Below are 15959 nucleotides of genomic sequence, written 5' to 3' on the forward strand. Positions count from 1 at the left end.
GAAAACAAGAGGAAAGAGTACAAAGATGAAAGCAGAACAGTATGTCAAAAACAAAAGAAGCAGTTCAAGCCAGGTCTAGCTAAACTGTTTCGGTTCCTTACAGGCAGGTTTCTGGACACTTCAAGTACAGGAATCTTATGTGGGGATTGCGTTCCGGGGGATTTTTTCCCCCAGATGCCCTGCCCCTTGCTACCACCTTCTTAATTCCTTTTTTTTTTTTGCCAAGCCTGTAAAGCTGAATGCGCACAAGTTAAATGCATGTAAGTTGAGAGCTTTCTGTGTAGAATTAAAAAATAAATAAATTGTACCCTGCCCATCTCAATGAGTTTCCCGAGCCACTCTGGGCTGCTTTCAATAGAATATAAAAGAAGCCACCAAAATATCAGATGTTAAAAGCTTCCTGATAGAGGACTGTCTTCAGATGTCTATGGAAGGTCGTATAATGATTTATCTCTTTGACATCTGATGGGAGGGCATTCCACAGGGCAGGCACCACTACTGAGAAGGCCCTCTGCCTGGTTCCCTGTAGCTTTGCTTCTCGCAGTGAGGGAACCGCCAGAAGGCCCTCAGAGCTGGAACTCAGCTTCCAGGTTGAACGATGGGGGTGGAGGCACTCTGCACTCATGATCCAACGCATTGAAGACCACAGGATTATATAACAACAGCCCTCTCTTAAAAGGTGCCATCCCAGGTCCTGTTTAACCAGCAGAATTAGCCAGCTGATCACCTTCACCAAAATAATGTCCAGGGGCCAGAGACAGGTGGCTGTAAGGCGGGAATAAGCCACCCAGTGAAAACCGCAACATTATCTCAATTCGTGGACAGGACTTCTCCATTTACAGATAATAGAGGACTAGGAAGACTCAAGAATCCTAAAAGGGGCAGACTGGGGACAGCAGAAATATGCCACAACTGGCACTTTTCCAAATGTTGTGGTGCTGTTTCTCTAAGTGGGCATAAAGAAGCATGTATTTGGACAGGGAGGGGAAGGAAATAACATGCAAAAAATGTGTTATATTATTAGAGGAAACGGCATACTGCAATTTGCTTATCAGCCCTACAATGCTGACAAATTTCACAAGGGCATTAAAAAAAACCCACAAAGGGATTTGCAAATGTGGAGAATTGAATTTTAGACTGGAAAAATGAGAAACTCACTGAATTACTACTACTACTACTACTACTATCTAAAGCCTTTCCCTTTTCCTGTGATAGATACTGTGGGGCCCCACAGCCACAAAAAAGGTTGAGTGCGTCTTCAAGAAGAAAAGCAATGAGGTAAGATATGTCTATGTCTCTCTCTGTGTGAAGCTTTATTTCCTTGCTTAGGAATTATAACTTTGTGTATGTGTGTCTGTGTGCAGCAAATATAAAAGCAGACCCTGAGTGGGGTGGGTGTTGGATCAGGGCCAGTGGACATGGTGCTGACGAAAAGGGAGCTTAACTCTTTCCTCCTGCATTTGGCTGGTTTCGGTCCCTATTTCCACTCCAAAACTGCTGCCTGACCCACGGGGTGGGAGTGGGGGTAAGATATAGGAAACTCAGCTTTGCAAGAAGAAGCAGCATAAAACCAGGGGTGGTTCTGCTTGCAGGTCTCCTGTGCCATGTCTAGTGTGCCTTCAGATTGGTATTTTCTGTGGGGCCAGGCGAGGGAGGAACAAGTCAGTCCAGACGTATGCTTAACACAACCTAAAATGGCTTCAGGACTGTAGGATCTACTCTGGGTGGGTGGGGGGTTGTCTGTTTTTTTGGGATGAGGGGATTACTTGCTCTCTCAGATCCGCTGGTGCCAGGTGCAAACCATGTACATTGACAGTTAAGAGAATTTTGAGCCCAGGAGTTTGTCTTGAGTGCTAGAACTGAATGGAGATCGCAGTCCATAAACACACACACACACACACACACACACACACAGAGAGAGAGAGAGAGAGAGAGAGAGAGAGAGAGAGAGAGAGAGAGAGACATTCCTGGTCTGCTTGCTCTGCCTCCCCCCCCCCATTTCTTCATTCCAACAGTATAATTTAAGGGGTGGGTGGGGGTCTTTGTTCCTGCCGTTGTTAAACTGTTGAGAATCAGAAATCCTTGCCGATGTATTTCAAATCACCCAGGGCACTTGTCAAAGCAGAATTATGCACAAGTGTCACTCCCCCTGGTGGATAGTTTATTCATTTGCTTATTGGGGAATTTATAGCTTGTCTTTGGACAAGAGAGACCCTCAAGGAGCAGTAATGAAAACCAAACAGACAGTCTTGACTGCAAGCTGATTAAACAAAGGGGGGGGAGAGAGAGAGAGAGAGAGAGAGGGAGAGAGAGAGAGAGAGAAGGGGGGGCAGCAGCCTCCCATACTTGAAACTAAAAGCCAAAGCTTGTCTGGATAAATAGAAGTTTGGGGTCTATATAAAGCTCTTGAATCTGTCAGACCTGAGCAGGTAATTCATGCCATAACTGTTGGGAGCCACCACCAAAAGGCATTCTTCTGGAGTGCCTCCCAATCCTAACAGATGGCGGGGCTTTGCTAGATTTTGAAGAGCAGGATGGTGCCTCTGTGTCATGGCCCCTTATCTTGCACAGCCTCCTGAGCCAGGTGAGACTCATTGGAAGAGGAAGAGTTACCCCACGAAAGCAGCTGTAAGAAGGGCCCATAGCCTCCCATGTAGAGGAACTGCAGGCTTCATGTTTTAAGGAAACAAATAATGCAGGTGTTACCTCTTAACCACTTCAGAAACCCATTCGAACTTGCAAGTGGAAAAGGGGCTGCTTTCGCGTGCATTCTGTACACTGTAGGGACACAGTTGTGAATTTCGACACCCTCCCGGTGGAAACTTCCTCCAGGATGCAAATTTAAATGGGAGCTGAATCTTGATTTCCCCTCTTCATCTCCACAGACAGAATGTTTCAATTTCATCCGTGTCCTGGTGCAGCTGAACGACACACACCTTTACGCCTGCGGGACGTACGCTTTCAGCCCCACCTGCACTTATGTTGTGAGTTCCTGGGGCAGAGAGGAAAGGGGGTGGGCTCCACTAGGCTAGCAACCAAGCAAGGGGTAGCCAAGGTGGTGCCCTCCGTCAGTTGTTGGACTCCAGCTCCCATCATTCCCAACCACTGGCTATGCTGGATGGTGCTGATGGGACTTGTGGTCCAACATCTGCAGGGTGCCACATTGGCTAGTCCTGGACTGGCGAAAACCTCTGCATCCTTTGTGATGTTGCATCTAATCTCTAGGGGAGCACCCTTGGATTTCCAGACTGCTATGCTGCACCCCTGAACTATAACTGCCTCGAGAGACCCAATGGATGCCTTGTACCACCTGCTCGCCCCTGAACTGGAGCAGCCTAGTAACTAAGAGGCTGAGGCAAAAGACCAGAGATCTCTGGTTTGTATCTTGCTTTGCCATGAAGTCGCTAGATGAACCTTAGGCAAGCTGTTCTTGCACACATCTCAACTCCCCCATCTGCAGCATGGAGAGAACAATAAAAGTTTGGTTGATTCTCAGAGCTTAGTCTCACCATTTTCCAAACACAGCCTCATCTAGACATAAAACTTTGAGGTTTTCTACAATCAAGCAGTATATATATGTATATGTGTTGGTGCTGACCTTTTAAGCCCTACACAGCCTCAGCCCAGTATACCTGAAGGAGCGTCTCCACCACCACCATTCAGCCCGGACACTGAGGTCCAGCTCTGAGGACCTTCTGGTGGTTCCCTCACTGCGAGAACTGAGGTTACAGGGAACCAGGCAGAGGGCCTTCTCGGTAGTGGTGCCTGCCCTGTGGAATGCCCTCCCACCAGATGTCAAGGAAATAAACAACTATTGGACTTTTAGAAGACATCTGAAGGCAGCCCTGTTTAGGGAAGTTTTTAATGTTTGATATTTTATTGTGCTTTTAATATTCTATTGGGAGCCACCCAGAGTGGCTGGGGAAACCCAGCCAGATGGATATGGGGTAGAAATAATAAATGATGATGATGATGATGATGATGATGAAAAAAATCAAATGAAGCCAAAGCAAAAAAAGCTTATTGAACATCTGTGAACTAGTCAAGCATTCCTGCTTGACTTAACCTAACCTCCAAAGGTGTTTGGAAGATCAGAACAAAGCAAGGGATACACATAAGGCACCCGGAGCGTCCTAGAGGAAGAGAAGACCCATGCCCAAAATGCAATAGATAGAATTATACAAAAAGAATTATGCAAAACTATATTAGGAAGAAATGACATTTCCCAAATTCTGCAGCAAATAGGGATGCTTCCTTTTTGAAGGACGCTTTCCAATACATTCTTTTTTCCTTCTTTCCCCCCTTTTCTTTCCCTGGCTTGCTAGGACCTGGAGAATTTTACCCTGGCGACTGATGTAAACGGCAAACCTCTCCTCCTGGAAGGGAAGGGCATTTGCCCCTTTGACCCTCAACATCAGAATACAGCAATCATAGTTGGTGAGCCCTTGTAACACCCCAGAATCATTGCCTGTCCCCCTCTCCTGCCCCACGACACATTACTGAAGGCTCTAATCCAGCCTTCCCCTCCAGATGTTTTGGACTACAACTCCCATCAGCCCCTGCCAGCTGACAATAGAGGCCTGTGCTGTGCGCGGACCCATGCTGGTGCCTTTCCCAGGGATGTGCACTGGAGATGCGATGCCCATTCTGAGATTTAACTGTTATGGGCCCTGGGGAGGGAGCTGAAGGGTGGGGAAGTTAGCAAAGCATACTGACTGACAAGATATTTAGACCGGCAAAAAATGGTGGCAGTGAATTACCAGAACTCCAGAAAACAGGGACTGTTCCTGAGAAGGAATCATCTTGTTTCCTGCCTTTACTCTGCAGATGGCGAACTTTACACGGGTACCAGGAACAACTTTCAAGGCAACGAGGCCATCATCACTCGCACCCTGGGCAGCAGGACTGTTTTGAAGACAGATAACTGGCTGCATGGTAAGAGCAGAACTGGAGGACTGGGGAAGGGGGAAGGGTCTTAGTCCAACCCCCAACTAGAATCCAGTGACTCCCACCATCCACCATGGCCTGGTCGCCTAGGCAACTGATAAGTTAATGGATTGGTACCCAGAGAAGATGCATCTCCTAGGCAACAAGCTTTCGCCTGGGGATTCACGCCAGCTGAGTCAAGAACTGGGAGGGCAAAGGGGATCTCATGTCTGGCTTCCCTCTCCAGGTGATGCAGCTTTTGTGGCCTCCTTCAACATCCCGGTCGACGACAAAGTCTACTTTTTCTTTGGGGAAACAGCTAAGGAGTTTGACTTCTTTGAGAAACTGACCGTCTCCAGGGTGGCTCGTGTCTGCAAGGTGAGCCGTCTCAAGAATCAAGGGAGCTTTTGAGCTGGGACTTGTTTGGGCTCAGCCCCAGGAACATATTTTCCGTGGCAAAGCTTTGGCTCTTGAATGTCTGAAGGAGTAACACACGAGCATGTGCAGAATGAAGGCTGCCCCTTGCCTTCATTCATCACATATCTGGAATTGGAAAAGAGGGTTTCCCAAGAAGGAACTGGAGCCAGAATTTAATTTTAATTATTTTGCTAACATATTGGAAAGGTTTTTCCTTTAGGAAAAAAGACAACAATAAGGCCGAGGTTGGTAGGTTGGAGCAAGGAGACATAATAGAGATTTATTCCCTTTTGGACAATAGTGGACTGCCAATGATTTTCCATCCCCCTCTCATAATGCTTGAATTATAAGAAGTAGATTTGGAGCAGACAAATGAAAGGACGAAGTGTAATTTGAGAATCCACTGGCACAAGATGTACTGATGGCTGGTAGCTAAAATAGTCTTTAGTTTTGGATTTTTTAAAAAAGTATTGGACAAGTTCACAGAGACTAGGTCAGCCAGTGGCAATTAAATAGGACTTCTATGTTCAATCTCCCTCTGAATATCAGATGCTTTCATGCCCTTGCTCCTATCCATCCTTCCTGAAATCTCTTAACTGGAGACCAGAACATAAGGGGAGCTTCTGCTAAATCAGAAAGGATGCCTTTCTAGGGTTGCTTTCCCAAAACTGATGCCCACCAGATGTTAGTAGTAGTAGTAGTAGTAGTAGTAGTAGTAGTAGTAGTAAAAGTAGCATCATCATCATCATCATCATCATTGCATTTATTAGCCTTCACCAGCAGGTCGAAGGGCAGGTTGTAACAATTTAAAATTCAGAATTAAAGATAGGAAAAGCAATTAGGGGTGTTGTACTACTACTGCCATTATCACTGTCCATTGGCTGTACAGTTAGGGCCAGTAACTCCAGCATTGCAGCATGTTCCTTTGGGTCCCTTCCAACTCTACAATTTTATTACAGTGGTACCTCGGGTTACAGACGCTTCAGGTTACAGACTGTGCTAACCTAGAAATAGTACCTCGGGTTAAGAACTTTGCTTCAGGATGAGAACAGAAATCGTGCAGTGGCGGTGCAGCGGCAGCAGGAGGCCCCATTAGCTAAAGTGGTGCTTCAGGTTAAGAACAGTTGCAGGTTAAGAACGGACCTCCGGAACGAATTAAGTTCTTAACCTGAGGTACCACTATATTCTGTGAACATTTGTAGGGTTGCAAGCTATGGAATGACTCTAGCATAGGGATATCAGAAACCGCTGGTGAAAATTGAAAAGGAAGTGAAAATTGCTGCAATCTGTGCTTCCGTCTGTGGCCAGGAATGGAAATCAGTCAGGCGAATTCTATTCGTACTTGTTCACATAATTTTGTTGTGTTTTTTTAAGCACACAAACAATACATAATGAATGGCTTATTAAACATTGTTTTAATGTTCCTCTTTTACATTGTGATGAATGTAACTTCGCAATTTACATAACTTACACTAAACAGCAGACAGCAAGATGAATAACATAGTAGTTGGTGAAATCTGAACTGCAGTGGAATGGAAGCAGTGCTGATTGTGACAAAATGCAGTTTGGAGGGGAAATCACTGCTTTCTTACATCCCAACTCCAGCATCTTGCTGTTTCTCTCAGTGGTCAACCAGACTCCTCTGCAGTGGCGTAGCGTGGGGGTGCGGGGGGGCCGGCCGCACCAGGCGCAACATCTGGGGGTTAGGGTTAGTGGGCGCAAATCCACGGGTTAGGGGGCGCAAATCCACGGGTTAGGGGGCGCAAATTACTTGCCTTGCCCCGGGTGCTGACAACCCACGCTACGCCACTGCTCCTCTGGGAAGCCCAGAAGCAGGGCAACCATGTAGGGAACAGCTAGGGACTGAACCTGAGACCTGGCTCCAGATCATAGGTGGCAAACTTCACACAGGCACAACGAACAACTTTTCAAGTGTGTATTATAAATAGTTAAATAAATGGGAAGAAAAGTCACAATGCACATCCTCAGTGTGAGGACTAAGCATATGCTTTTACCACTGTTGTTTAATACATCATGATTCAGGTTTCATTATACAATCAAGGCCAAAATCCAGAGACAAATGTGCAATATTGCATAAAACAATAAAACAAAGCAAACAGTAACATTGACAGGATTAATACAGACAACCAGCAATCTGATTATCCCAACAGAGCCATCAGACAATTCAGGGGCTACTTAGGGACCTGAGGGTGAAGGGGAGGTTAATAATAATAATAATCCGTTCCGGAAGACTGTTCGACTTATGAAATGTTCGAAAACCAAGGCGCAAAGGGCAGTCTGCAAAGTCAATGAAGAAAATTGGAAAAAAAACTCAGCAGAAGCCATTGGACTTCTGAGGCGCATTTGAAAACGGAAGCACTTAATTCCGGGTTTCGCCATTCGGAAACTGAAACATTCGGCTTCCGAGATGTTCAGCAACCGAGATACCACTGTCTACTCCTTCAATTGGTCTGCTATCAGGCCAACAGTGAGTAAGCGAGGAGGGGGTTAAATTGTCTCCCTGGTTTGTTAGTGATGCTTGCTTTTCCATCCTCCCTAGAATGATGTTGGAGGAGACAAGGTATTGCAGAGGAAATGGACCACATTTCTGAAAGCTCAGCTGTCTTGCACCCAGCAGGGGCAGTTCCCTTACACCGTCATCCAACACATGTTTGCCCTCCCACAGCCAGGAGGTGGTGCTGATTTCTACGGTGTCTTCGGTTCTCAGTGGTAAGGCTGTGAGGGTCTTAGTCTTAGTGGGGGTGGGGGAGAAGTTTGGGTTGGTCTGCATTTTAACGGGAACCTCCCTAATCTGCACTTCCCCAAACATTAAATAAAACATTAAATTTGTATCTGAAGAAGTGTGCATGCACATGAAAGCTTATACCCAGAACAAACTTAGTTGGTCTCTAAGGTGCTACTGGACAATTTTTCAATTTTTCTGTTTATTAAATTAATTGAAACACAACTATCCTTCGAAACTTGCGCTTCTCTGAATTTTGCAATTTAGTTCTCCAGCCCCAAATTGCATCTCTTATTGACAGCAAGAAGCCAAAAGGAATTATATTAGGCAAAATTGTTTATAAAAAAATGTGTGTCAGGAGAAATGCACACTAAAATGCTGACAAATGTTTGTACAGACCTTTTTAGAAAACTATAATAAGGCAAACTGATGTGGAAATGCAGCAAACTTAAATTGAGATTGGAAAAATGAGAAACTGAGAAAAGTTGAAATTGACAGATCACCCACTCTTACCTCAGAATTCATTTTTGGTCTAGCATTGTGCTAATTGGAGATAAATAAATGTGCCTCCGAGAATATGCAAAATTCTAGTGGGGCAACTACCTTGTATATTTCTTTGCAGGCAGGCAGGAAATCTTGGGAGCTCAGCAGTGTGTGCCTTCAGGCACGATGCTATCAAAAAAGCCTTTGATGGGAAATACAAGGAGTTGAACAAGGACTGTTCCCGATGGATGACCTACAATGGCCAGGCCATGAACCCTCGTCCTGGCAGTGTATGTATTGCTCCTAGCATTCTCCTTGCATTGAAGCCAGGGTCTGCCTTGCCCTCTTCTTAATCAAGTTTGATATAAACTTTCCTGCCTTTAAATGTAGTTCTTGCACCAAATTGAACAGGCCCTAGAAAGGCAGCCATAACTCCTTGGTAAACTGAAGAGGCAACTGTTCCCCAGGTTGGAATGGATGTTCTTCCCATCAGCAATACTCCTGGGCCAAATCCAGTGGTGTATCCAAAAAAAATCTTGTAGCTAAAAAGGGCAATACGTGAGCCATGTTGTCTTAAGGTTTCTTGTCCCCTCTGTACTTTTCTCTTTGCCTCTCCATATGCTTGGACTGGTGGTAACACGGCAAAAGGTGTTATGTATCCAGCATGCCTGGAATTTTGCTGCCATAAAATGGTTTGCACTGTTGGTCACGAGTTCACCTGGAGGTGTTGTTCAGTTGTGCAACAATGTCAAAGTAATGTCAGGTGAGGAGAGTATCTCACTGTACATGGAATAGTGCTGATGCCAACTGAATAGTGGTGACCTCCCAGTTCACCTAGATCAGCTGTGGACCTTTTCCAAGGTCTATCAAGATCAGGGTGTGGAGACGAAAGGTTCCTTCCATGATGTTGATCTATTTCTTCTGCAATAGTCGCAGGATAAGATTTTATTCCTTCTGTTGTCCTGCCCAGTTCCAGCCCTTTTCTCTCTTATGGCATTTGGTCAGCTGTAGGTGTCCTTTGGAGGGTCCCCAAAGCTTTCGATTCAGAACACAGAGCAATTCAAGCCTCTATATGTCCTTCCAACTCCCAGCACCTTCCAGATTCACAGACACTTTAGCCCTGGCTGTCATCTTCATAACTACAAGATCATGTCACCCCTAGCCAGGTGAAAGGGTGGGGAAAACCCACCCAGTTGTTTCTGCGACAAAACACCAACATATTTGCACATGCAGATAAGCTACTTGGCCAGGGTATATTGTCTTAACCAAGAGACTGGATTGACCAGTTCAGCAGGTTCACTCTGCTATATTCTAAGCTCCCCATTACTAAATCACAGGCTTGGTGGGACCCACAGATATAATCCAGAGCAACCCCACAAACCTACAACAATATTTTAATTATTACAGAAAGAACTAAGTGGTGCTCCTGGTCACTCTGTTGGCTTTTTGCAGCACCATAGCTCAGGGCCAGCTTTGCCTGGAAAAAGGCCCCACATTCAATCTCTGACATCTCCAGGCAAGGCTGGAAAAGAACCCCGCCTGAATCTCTGGCTGCAAGTGGCTGCAAGTCAGTATAGATCTGGGGTAGCTGACGTGATGCTCTCCAGAAGTCGTTGGATGACAGCTTCCAACATCGCGAACCATTGGCCATTCTGAGGGCAGCAGCTCAGTACAGGGGTACCTTGGTTCTTGAACTTAATCCGTTCTGGGAGTCTGCTTGATTCCCAAAGCCATTCGACAACCAAGGCACGGCTTCCGGTTGGCTGCAGGAGCTTCCTGCACTCACTCGGAAGCCATGGAAGCCGCATCGGACATTCGGCTTCCGAAAACATTTGCAAACCAGAACACTTACTTCTGGGTTTGCGGCATTTGGGAGCCGATGTGTTCAGGAGCCAAACCTTTCGGGTACCAAGATACCACTGTATAGTTTTACAGTAAAAAGCTAGAAGAACCAATCATCTGACTCAGTCAAAGGCAGCTTCCTATCCTTTATAATGTTTGAGCTTCTTCTCCCTGCAGTGCTCTGTCGGCCCGTCTTCAGACAAAGCTCTGACGTTCATGAAAGACCACTACCTGATGGATGAGAAGATTGAGCCGACCCATAACCAACCTCTGCTGGTGAAGCAAAACGTTAAATACACCCGGATTGTGGTGCACCAAACTCAGAACAGCTTGGGACATCCCTACAACGTGATGTTTCTTGGGACAGGTATGGGTGGTTGTTGTTTGCTTTGGTGGTAGAGATTAAGCTAATTGCTTTGTCACCTCATTATTCCCTTTGACCCAACAAGGGCTGCAACATTTAACCAACTGATGAGCTGAACAGCATTGATCGCAAGCATTTTGATTAATAATAATAATAATAATAATAATTTTATTTATACCTTGCCCATCTGGCTGGGTTTCCCCAGCCACTATGAGCAGCTTCCAACAGAATATTAAACAGAATAAAACTTCAAACGTTAACAACTTCCCTAAACAGGGCTGCCTTCAGATGTCTTCTAAAAGTCAGATAGTTGTTTATTTCCTTGACATCTGGTAGGAGGGCATTCCACAGGGTGGGTGCCACCACTCCCAGAAGCTAGCTGTCCATCGTGTCAAAGGTCACCAGATAATGTGCTAAAGGTTCATAGAGTCATAGAAGTGCAGAGTTGGAAGGGACCAAAAGGGTCTTCTAGTCCCACCCCCTGCAGTATAGGAACCACAACCTTCTCCCATGAGAAGCTGGGAAAGCTGATGGTGGGATTGCAGATGCCTTTGTCCATCTTTCCAAGCCTCACCCATCTTAGCTCTTTCTGCTCAGGGCCTAATTTCCCCTTGAAGTCAGGAGGGGCAGCACGAGAGAACAGCCCCCCCCCAGTCCTATGGCTTACTTTCGGTCAGTCAACAGAAAGGCAACCCCCTGCCACACAGTTAGGGCTCTGAAAGTGGAAGTGAACCTCATGTATGAGGGAGGGTGGACTGCAAGAGGGGAAGAGGTCAGTTCCCCTCACCCACATGCATGGGTGTAGCCAGGATTTTTTTGGGGGGCGGGTTTCAGGCCTTTTGTTAGGGGGGACAGAATCTCAGTTAACTATGTAGGGTGCAGCTGCCCCTCCCCATCCCTTGGCTACGTCCATGCCCACATGCCCCTTTTGGGGACACAGAGCCCTTGATGGGGGCAGGCCTGCATTTTAGCAAACCCTTCTGCCAGCACTATGTCTCACTTGATACTTTGTTGTCCACAGACAAAGGTGCCCTTCACAAAGCCGTGGTCGTTGGCACTGAGGCTCACATCATTGAGGAGATCCAGCTGTTTGAGAAGCCAGAGGCGGTCCAAAACCTGCTGCTCTCCCCTGAAAAGGTGAGCATCCTTTCTTGCATAGGATTGGGTCAACATACTTCTAAGGGGCCGTATCTCATAAAAAAACCCCACAGACATCCATCTCATATCTACACAAAGAAACAAGAATAAGAATGATAATGACCATGGTCTTCCTCTGTCTGTGCCTTCTTAGGGGATTCTGTATGTGGGCTATTCCACGGGAGTCCTGCAAGTGCCCTTGGCAAACTGCAGCATCTACACAACCTGTGCCAACTGTGTTTTAGCGCGAGATCCTTACTGCGGCTGGGATGGGCAGAAGTGCCAATATATCTGGGGTGCTACAGAGAACTTGTGAGTATTTGCAGTATCCCCTCAGGGATTGTTGCATTAAAAAATAACAGGGCCCCCAAATACATGCATGATAACTGACACAATCCATTCACGACATCATAATGTGGTGTTAGCAGTCCCTTCCTAGCTTATGCTGTGCTAAATTTCACATCTGTAGTGTGAAAGAAGCCCGTAGCTTCATGGAACCTCTGTGTCCAGAGGCAGTCCATCACTGAATACCAGATGCTAGGAACCAACAGCAGGGAACTTCCTTACTTGGAAGCTTCCTAGAAGCATATGATTGGCTGCTGTGAGAAATGTGATAGTGGGGTAGACAAACTGAAATATACTCAGAGTCGAGTGTGGATTTCATGCTCTTTATTCAGCTCATAGTAGTAAGGAATGCCAGTTCCCCCGAAATGTCTGCTTTATATACACAATGGGCCCCACGTGATTGGCTAATTCCGGGATTCTCCTGTAGGCCAGTCAGGTTGCAGATTCACTTCCACCTGGAGTTGGATTGGGTGGCTCCTGCGGACCAATCAGACTGCTGCATTCTGGATCCTATTGTTCTAGGACCAATCAGACTGCTGCATTCTGAATCCTATTGTTCTAGGACCAATGAGACTGCTACATTTTGGATCCTGTTCACTCAGTACATAACAAGGACCCAACTCAGTCTGATACAACATGGCGCAGCTTAATTGCTCCCTAAATGCTAATGGTGTTGTGGTGGCACTAGAGTCTGCAATTTTGGGTTGTGGTGCTCCTTTTGTGAAGCATCCCAGATATAGGTTAATACCCTCTCATTCCCCCCTGCCTACCTCTCCTCGTTATTTATTTATTTTTCTTAGGTTTATACCCCCACATTTCTTCTGTCATGGAACCCAAGGTGGTGAGCATGTGGTTACGGAGAATACTTGCCTTGCATGTAGAAAGTTTCAAATTCAATCCTTAACATCTCCAGGTAGAACAGGGATAAAACTCCCTGTCTGAAGCCCTGTGAAGTCGCTGCCCAAATCAGTGCAGACATTACTGAACCAGTAATAACAATATAATCATAATTTATTACTTATACACCACCCATCTGACTGGGTTGCTCTGGCCACACTGGGCAGCTTCCAACAAAAATACAGTGCGGAGGGGATCAAACATTAGAAGCCTCCCGAAACAAGGCTGCCTTCAGATGTCTATGGAAAGTTATATGATTATTTAACTTCTTGACATCTGATGGGAGGACGTTCCACAGGGAGGGTGCCACTACTGAGAATGCCCTCTGCCTGGTTCCCTGTAACTTCATGTCTCGCAGTGAGGGAACTGCTAGAAGTGCCCTTGGAGCTGGATCTCTGTTCCTTGCCTAGACAGCGGGGGTGGAGACGCTCCTTCATATATACAGGGCTGAGGCCATTTAGGGCTTTAAAGGTCAGCACCAACACTTTGAATTGTGCTCGGAAGCATACCGGGAGCCAATGTAATTATTTTAGGACCCGTGTTACGTGGCCTGGTGGCTGCTCCCAGTCACAAGTCTGGCAGCCGCATTCTGGATTAGTTTTAGTTTCCGAGTCACCTTCAAAGGTGGCCATACATAGAGCACACTGCAGTAGTCCAGTCGGGAGATAACCAGAGCATGTACCACTTTGGCGAGACAGTAGCCAGGAAGGTGGGGTCTCAGCCAGCGTGCAAGATAGAATTGGCAGACAGATGGACTAAAGGTCTGTATAAAGGAGCTTTCTATGTTTGTATGGGTCATAGGCGCTCACCTATCCAGGTACTGTCCAGACCTGTCCCACACCTGCTTCAGCAAGGTGGCATGAACCTTCTCTCTATCTCTCTCTGAAATAAAATGCAATTTTGAGAGGAGAAGTCTGTCGACTGCTGTAACCCACAAGAGCTAATTGGGCTTTCCATGGACAGTCGTACCAAATGCCATGTGCTGAAGACAAAATGCAGGGCTTCATGCTCCATCTGTAGGTTTCTTGGAGGCCTCTGGTCGGCCACAACAGAAAACACTGAATTGGTCTGCTTAGTAGGGATGAGGGAGAAATGTGGCTTGATTCAAAACACTTTTTTAATGAGAATCTATCTAATACATGCTTGCCTAATACATGTGAACTGAAATGCACGTATCTTTCAAGATTCACGCTTCTCCAGATTTTGCTATGCAGTTCTCCAGCCAAAACATGCTTCCAAGAATAAAGGCTTCTATTAGTGAAAAGAATGTGCTAGAATGCATTAAATTAGGGAAATTATTGCAAAAAAAATGCATATACTAGGCAAAATCGCATGCACATGAAAATTAGTATGAGTTATCATGTAGACTTGTGAGAGGAAATTGCTATCTGTTTTTTTTAAAAAATATTTATGCTTTTCCGGTTTATACATTTCACTAATTTTACAATCATTTTAACATTTCAAAACTTGACTTCATCCCCCCTCTTTCTGTGGTTCCTTAAATTTATTTTTAATATCTTCTGCATATCCAAATTAACTTAATTTGCTGATTTATTCATCTGCTTTAAATATATACTCTTATAAAACTGCAGGTTATTACAATAATCCTGCCAATGTTCTTATCTGTTTACAATTTATCTGTAAATATTCAATAAACCATTTCCATTCTTTTATAAAAAGTTTGTTATCTTGATTTCTTATTCTTCCGATAAGTTTCGCCATTTCTGCATATTCCATAAGTTTTTTGTATCCATTCTTCCTTTGCTGGGACTTCTGCTTCTTTCCATTTTTGGGCGAATAACATTCTTGTCACTGTAGTAGCATTCATGAATAAGTTTCTATACAGTTTAGGTAGTTCTGTCCCTATAATTCCCAAAAGAATCTCAATTGGGGAAATTGCAATCTGATGTGGAAATGGGGAGAATTGAATTTAAGATGGGGAAACCGAGAAAAATCAAAAGGGACAGCTTTGTCCTTCCCCACTTCTTAGCACAACCTAGTAAGGCAGTTCTTACTTTCCTGTCTTCTCTTTGTTCCTAGGAATGACTTGGTGCAGAATATCGAGACAGGGAAGCCGGATCCTGGGTGCCAGCCCAAGAGCGGAATTGGCAGAGCCTCACCAAGGACTCGGAATGGCCCTGAAAGCAGCTTGCTAACAAGTTTAGTATGAGCCTTGCAGAGTTTGATTGATCGGCGAAGGTTCTTCCCCTGTTCGGAAACAAAAGGCCTTGTACTTCCCAAGGCTCTTTGTTGCTTTGCGAAAGCAATGCATTTGAAAGCAAGATGCCCGTTTGCTAAAGCCACACACGTTTCGTTTGGGAAGACCAAGAAAATGATAGGGGAGGGGAATGTGTGTTAGGAATCCCAATGGCTGTGGTCGGCTATCTTTGCAACCTCTGCTGCTCCTAAGGATTTTAGATTCATTTCAAGCAGGGAGGAGAAATTTGCTAGACTATGTTGGGGGCAGTGATCTGTCTATGGCAGAAGGGTAGGAGAGGGTTTGGGGTAGCAAACTGTCACGTGCACCCATGTTCACTGTGTTTTCCAGCTGCCTTGGGACAGTCCCTGGTTGTTGTTCTTATTTTATCTTTAAGGGAGATTTTGGTAATGGTTTTTTAAAAAAGAAAAACTTAGCGTGTCCACAGTGTGTGTTCCATCAGATTCCAGCTCCCTCCCCTCCGAGGTGAATCCTTTCTGAGCAAATTCAGCTAGCCAGTCCTGCTAGCAGAAGCCTGTGCAACAGGGCTCTCCCACCCACTGCACCCCCCCAAAAAAAATTGGCTGGAGGGGTCAGGAGGAGAGAGG

At 45.6% G+C, this 15959-nt stretch overlaps 1 protein-coding gene across 16 annotated transcripts in view; it reads left to right on the top strand.

Annotated features, from left to right (window-relative positions):
• Nucleotides 1-15959, top strand: part of SEMA4A (semaphorin 4A) — an 80124-nt gene that overhangs the window by 59070 nt on the left and 5095 nt on the right. For all 16 annotated transcript variants that reach the window (XM_083590043.1, XM_083590030.1, XM_083590034.1 and 13 more), the window contains 11 exons: nt 1216-1278; nt 2886-2984; nt 4326-4437; nt 4828-4935; nt 5174-5304; nt 7904-8073; nt 8709-8859; nt 10589-10778; nt 11797-11912; nt 12067-12224; nt 15195-15313. In XM_083590043.1, the coding sequence (XP_083446169.1) occupies nt 1216-1278; nt 2886-2984; nt 4326-4437; nt 4828-4935; nt 5174-5304; nt 7904-8073; nt 8709-8859; nt 10589-10778; nt 11797-11912; nt 12067-12224; nt 15195-15313 (1417 nt within the window). The remainder of the gene's footprint in view (nt 1-1215; nt 1279-2885; nt 2985-4325; nt 4438-4827; nt 4936-5173; nt 5305-7903; nt 8074-8708; nt 8860-10588; nt 10779-11796; nt 11913-12066; nt 12225-15194; nt 15314-15959) is intronic.

This window comes from Podarcis filfolensis, assembly GCF_964270895.1.
Source record: "Podarcis filfolensis genome assembly, chromosome: 16".
In the NCBI taxonomy this organism is placed as follows: Eukaryota; Metazoa; Chordata; class Lepidosauria; order Squamata; family Lacertidae; genus Podarcis; species Podarcis filfolensis.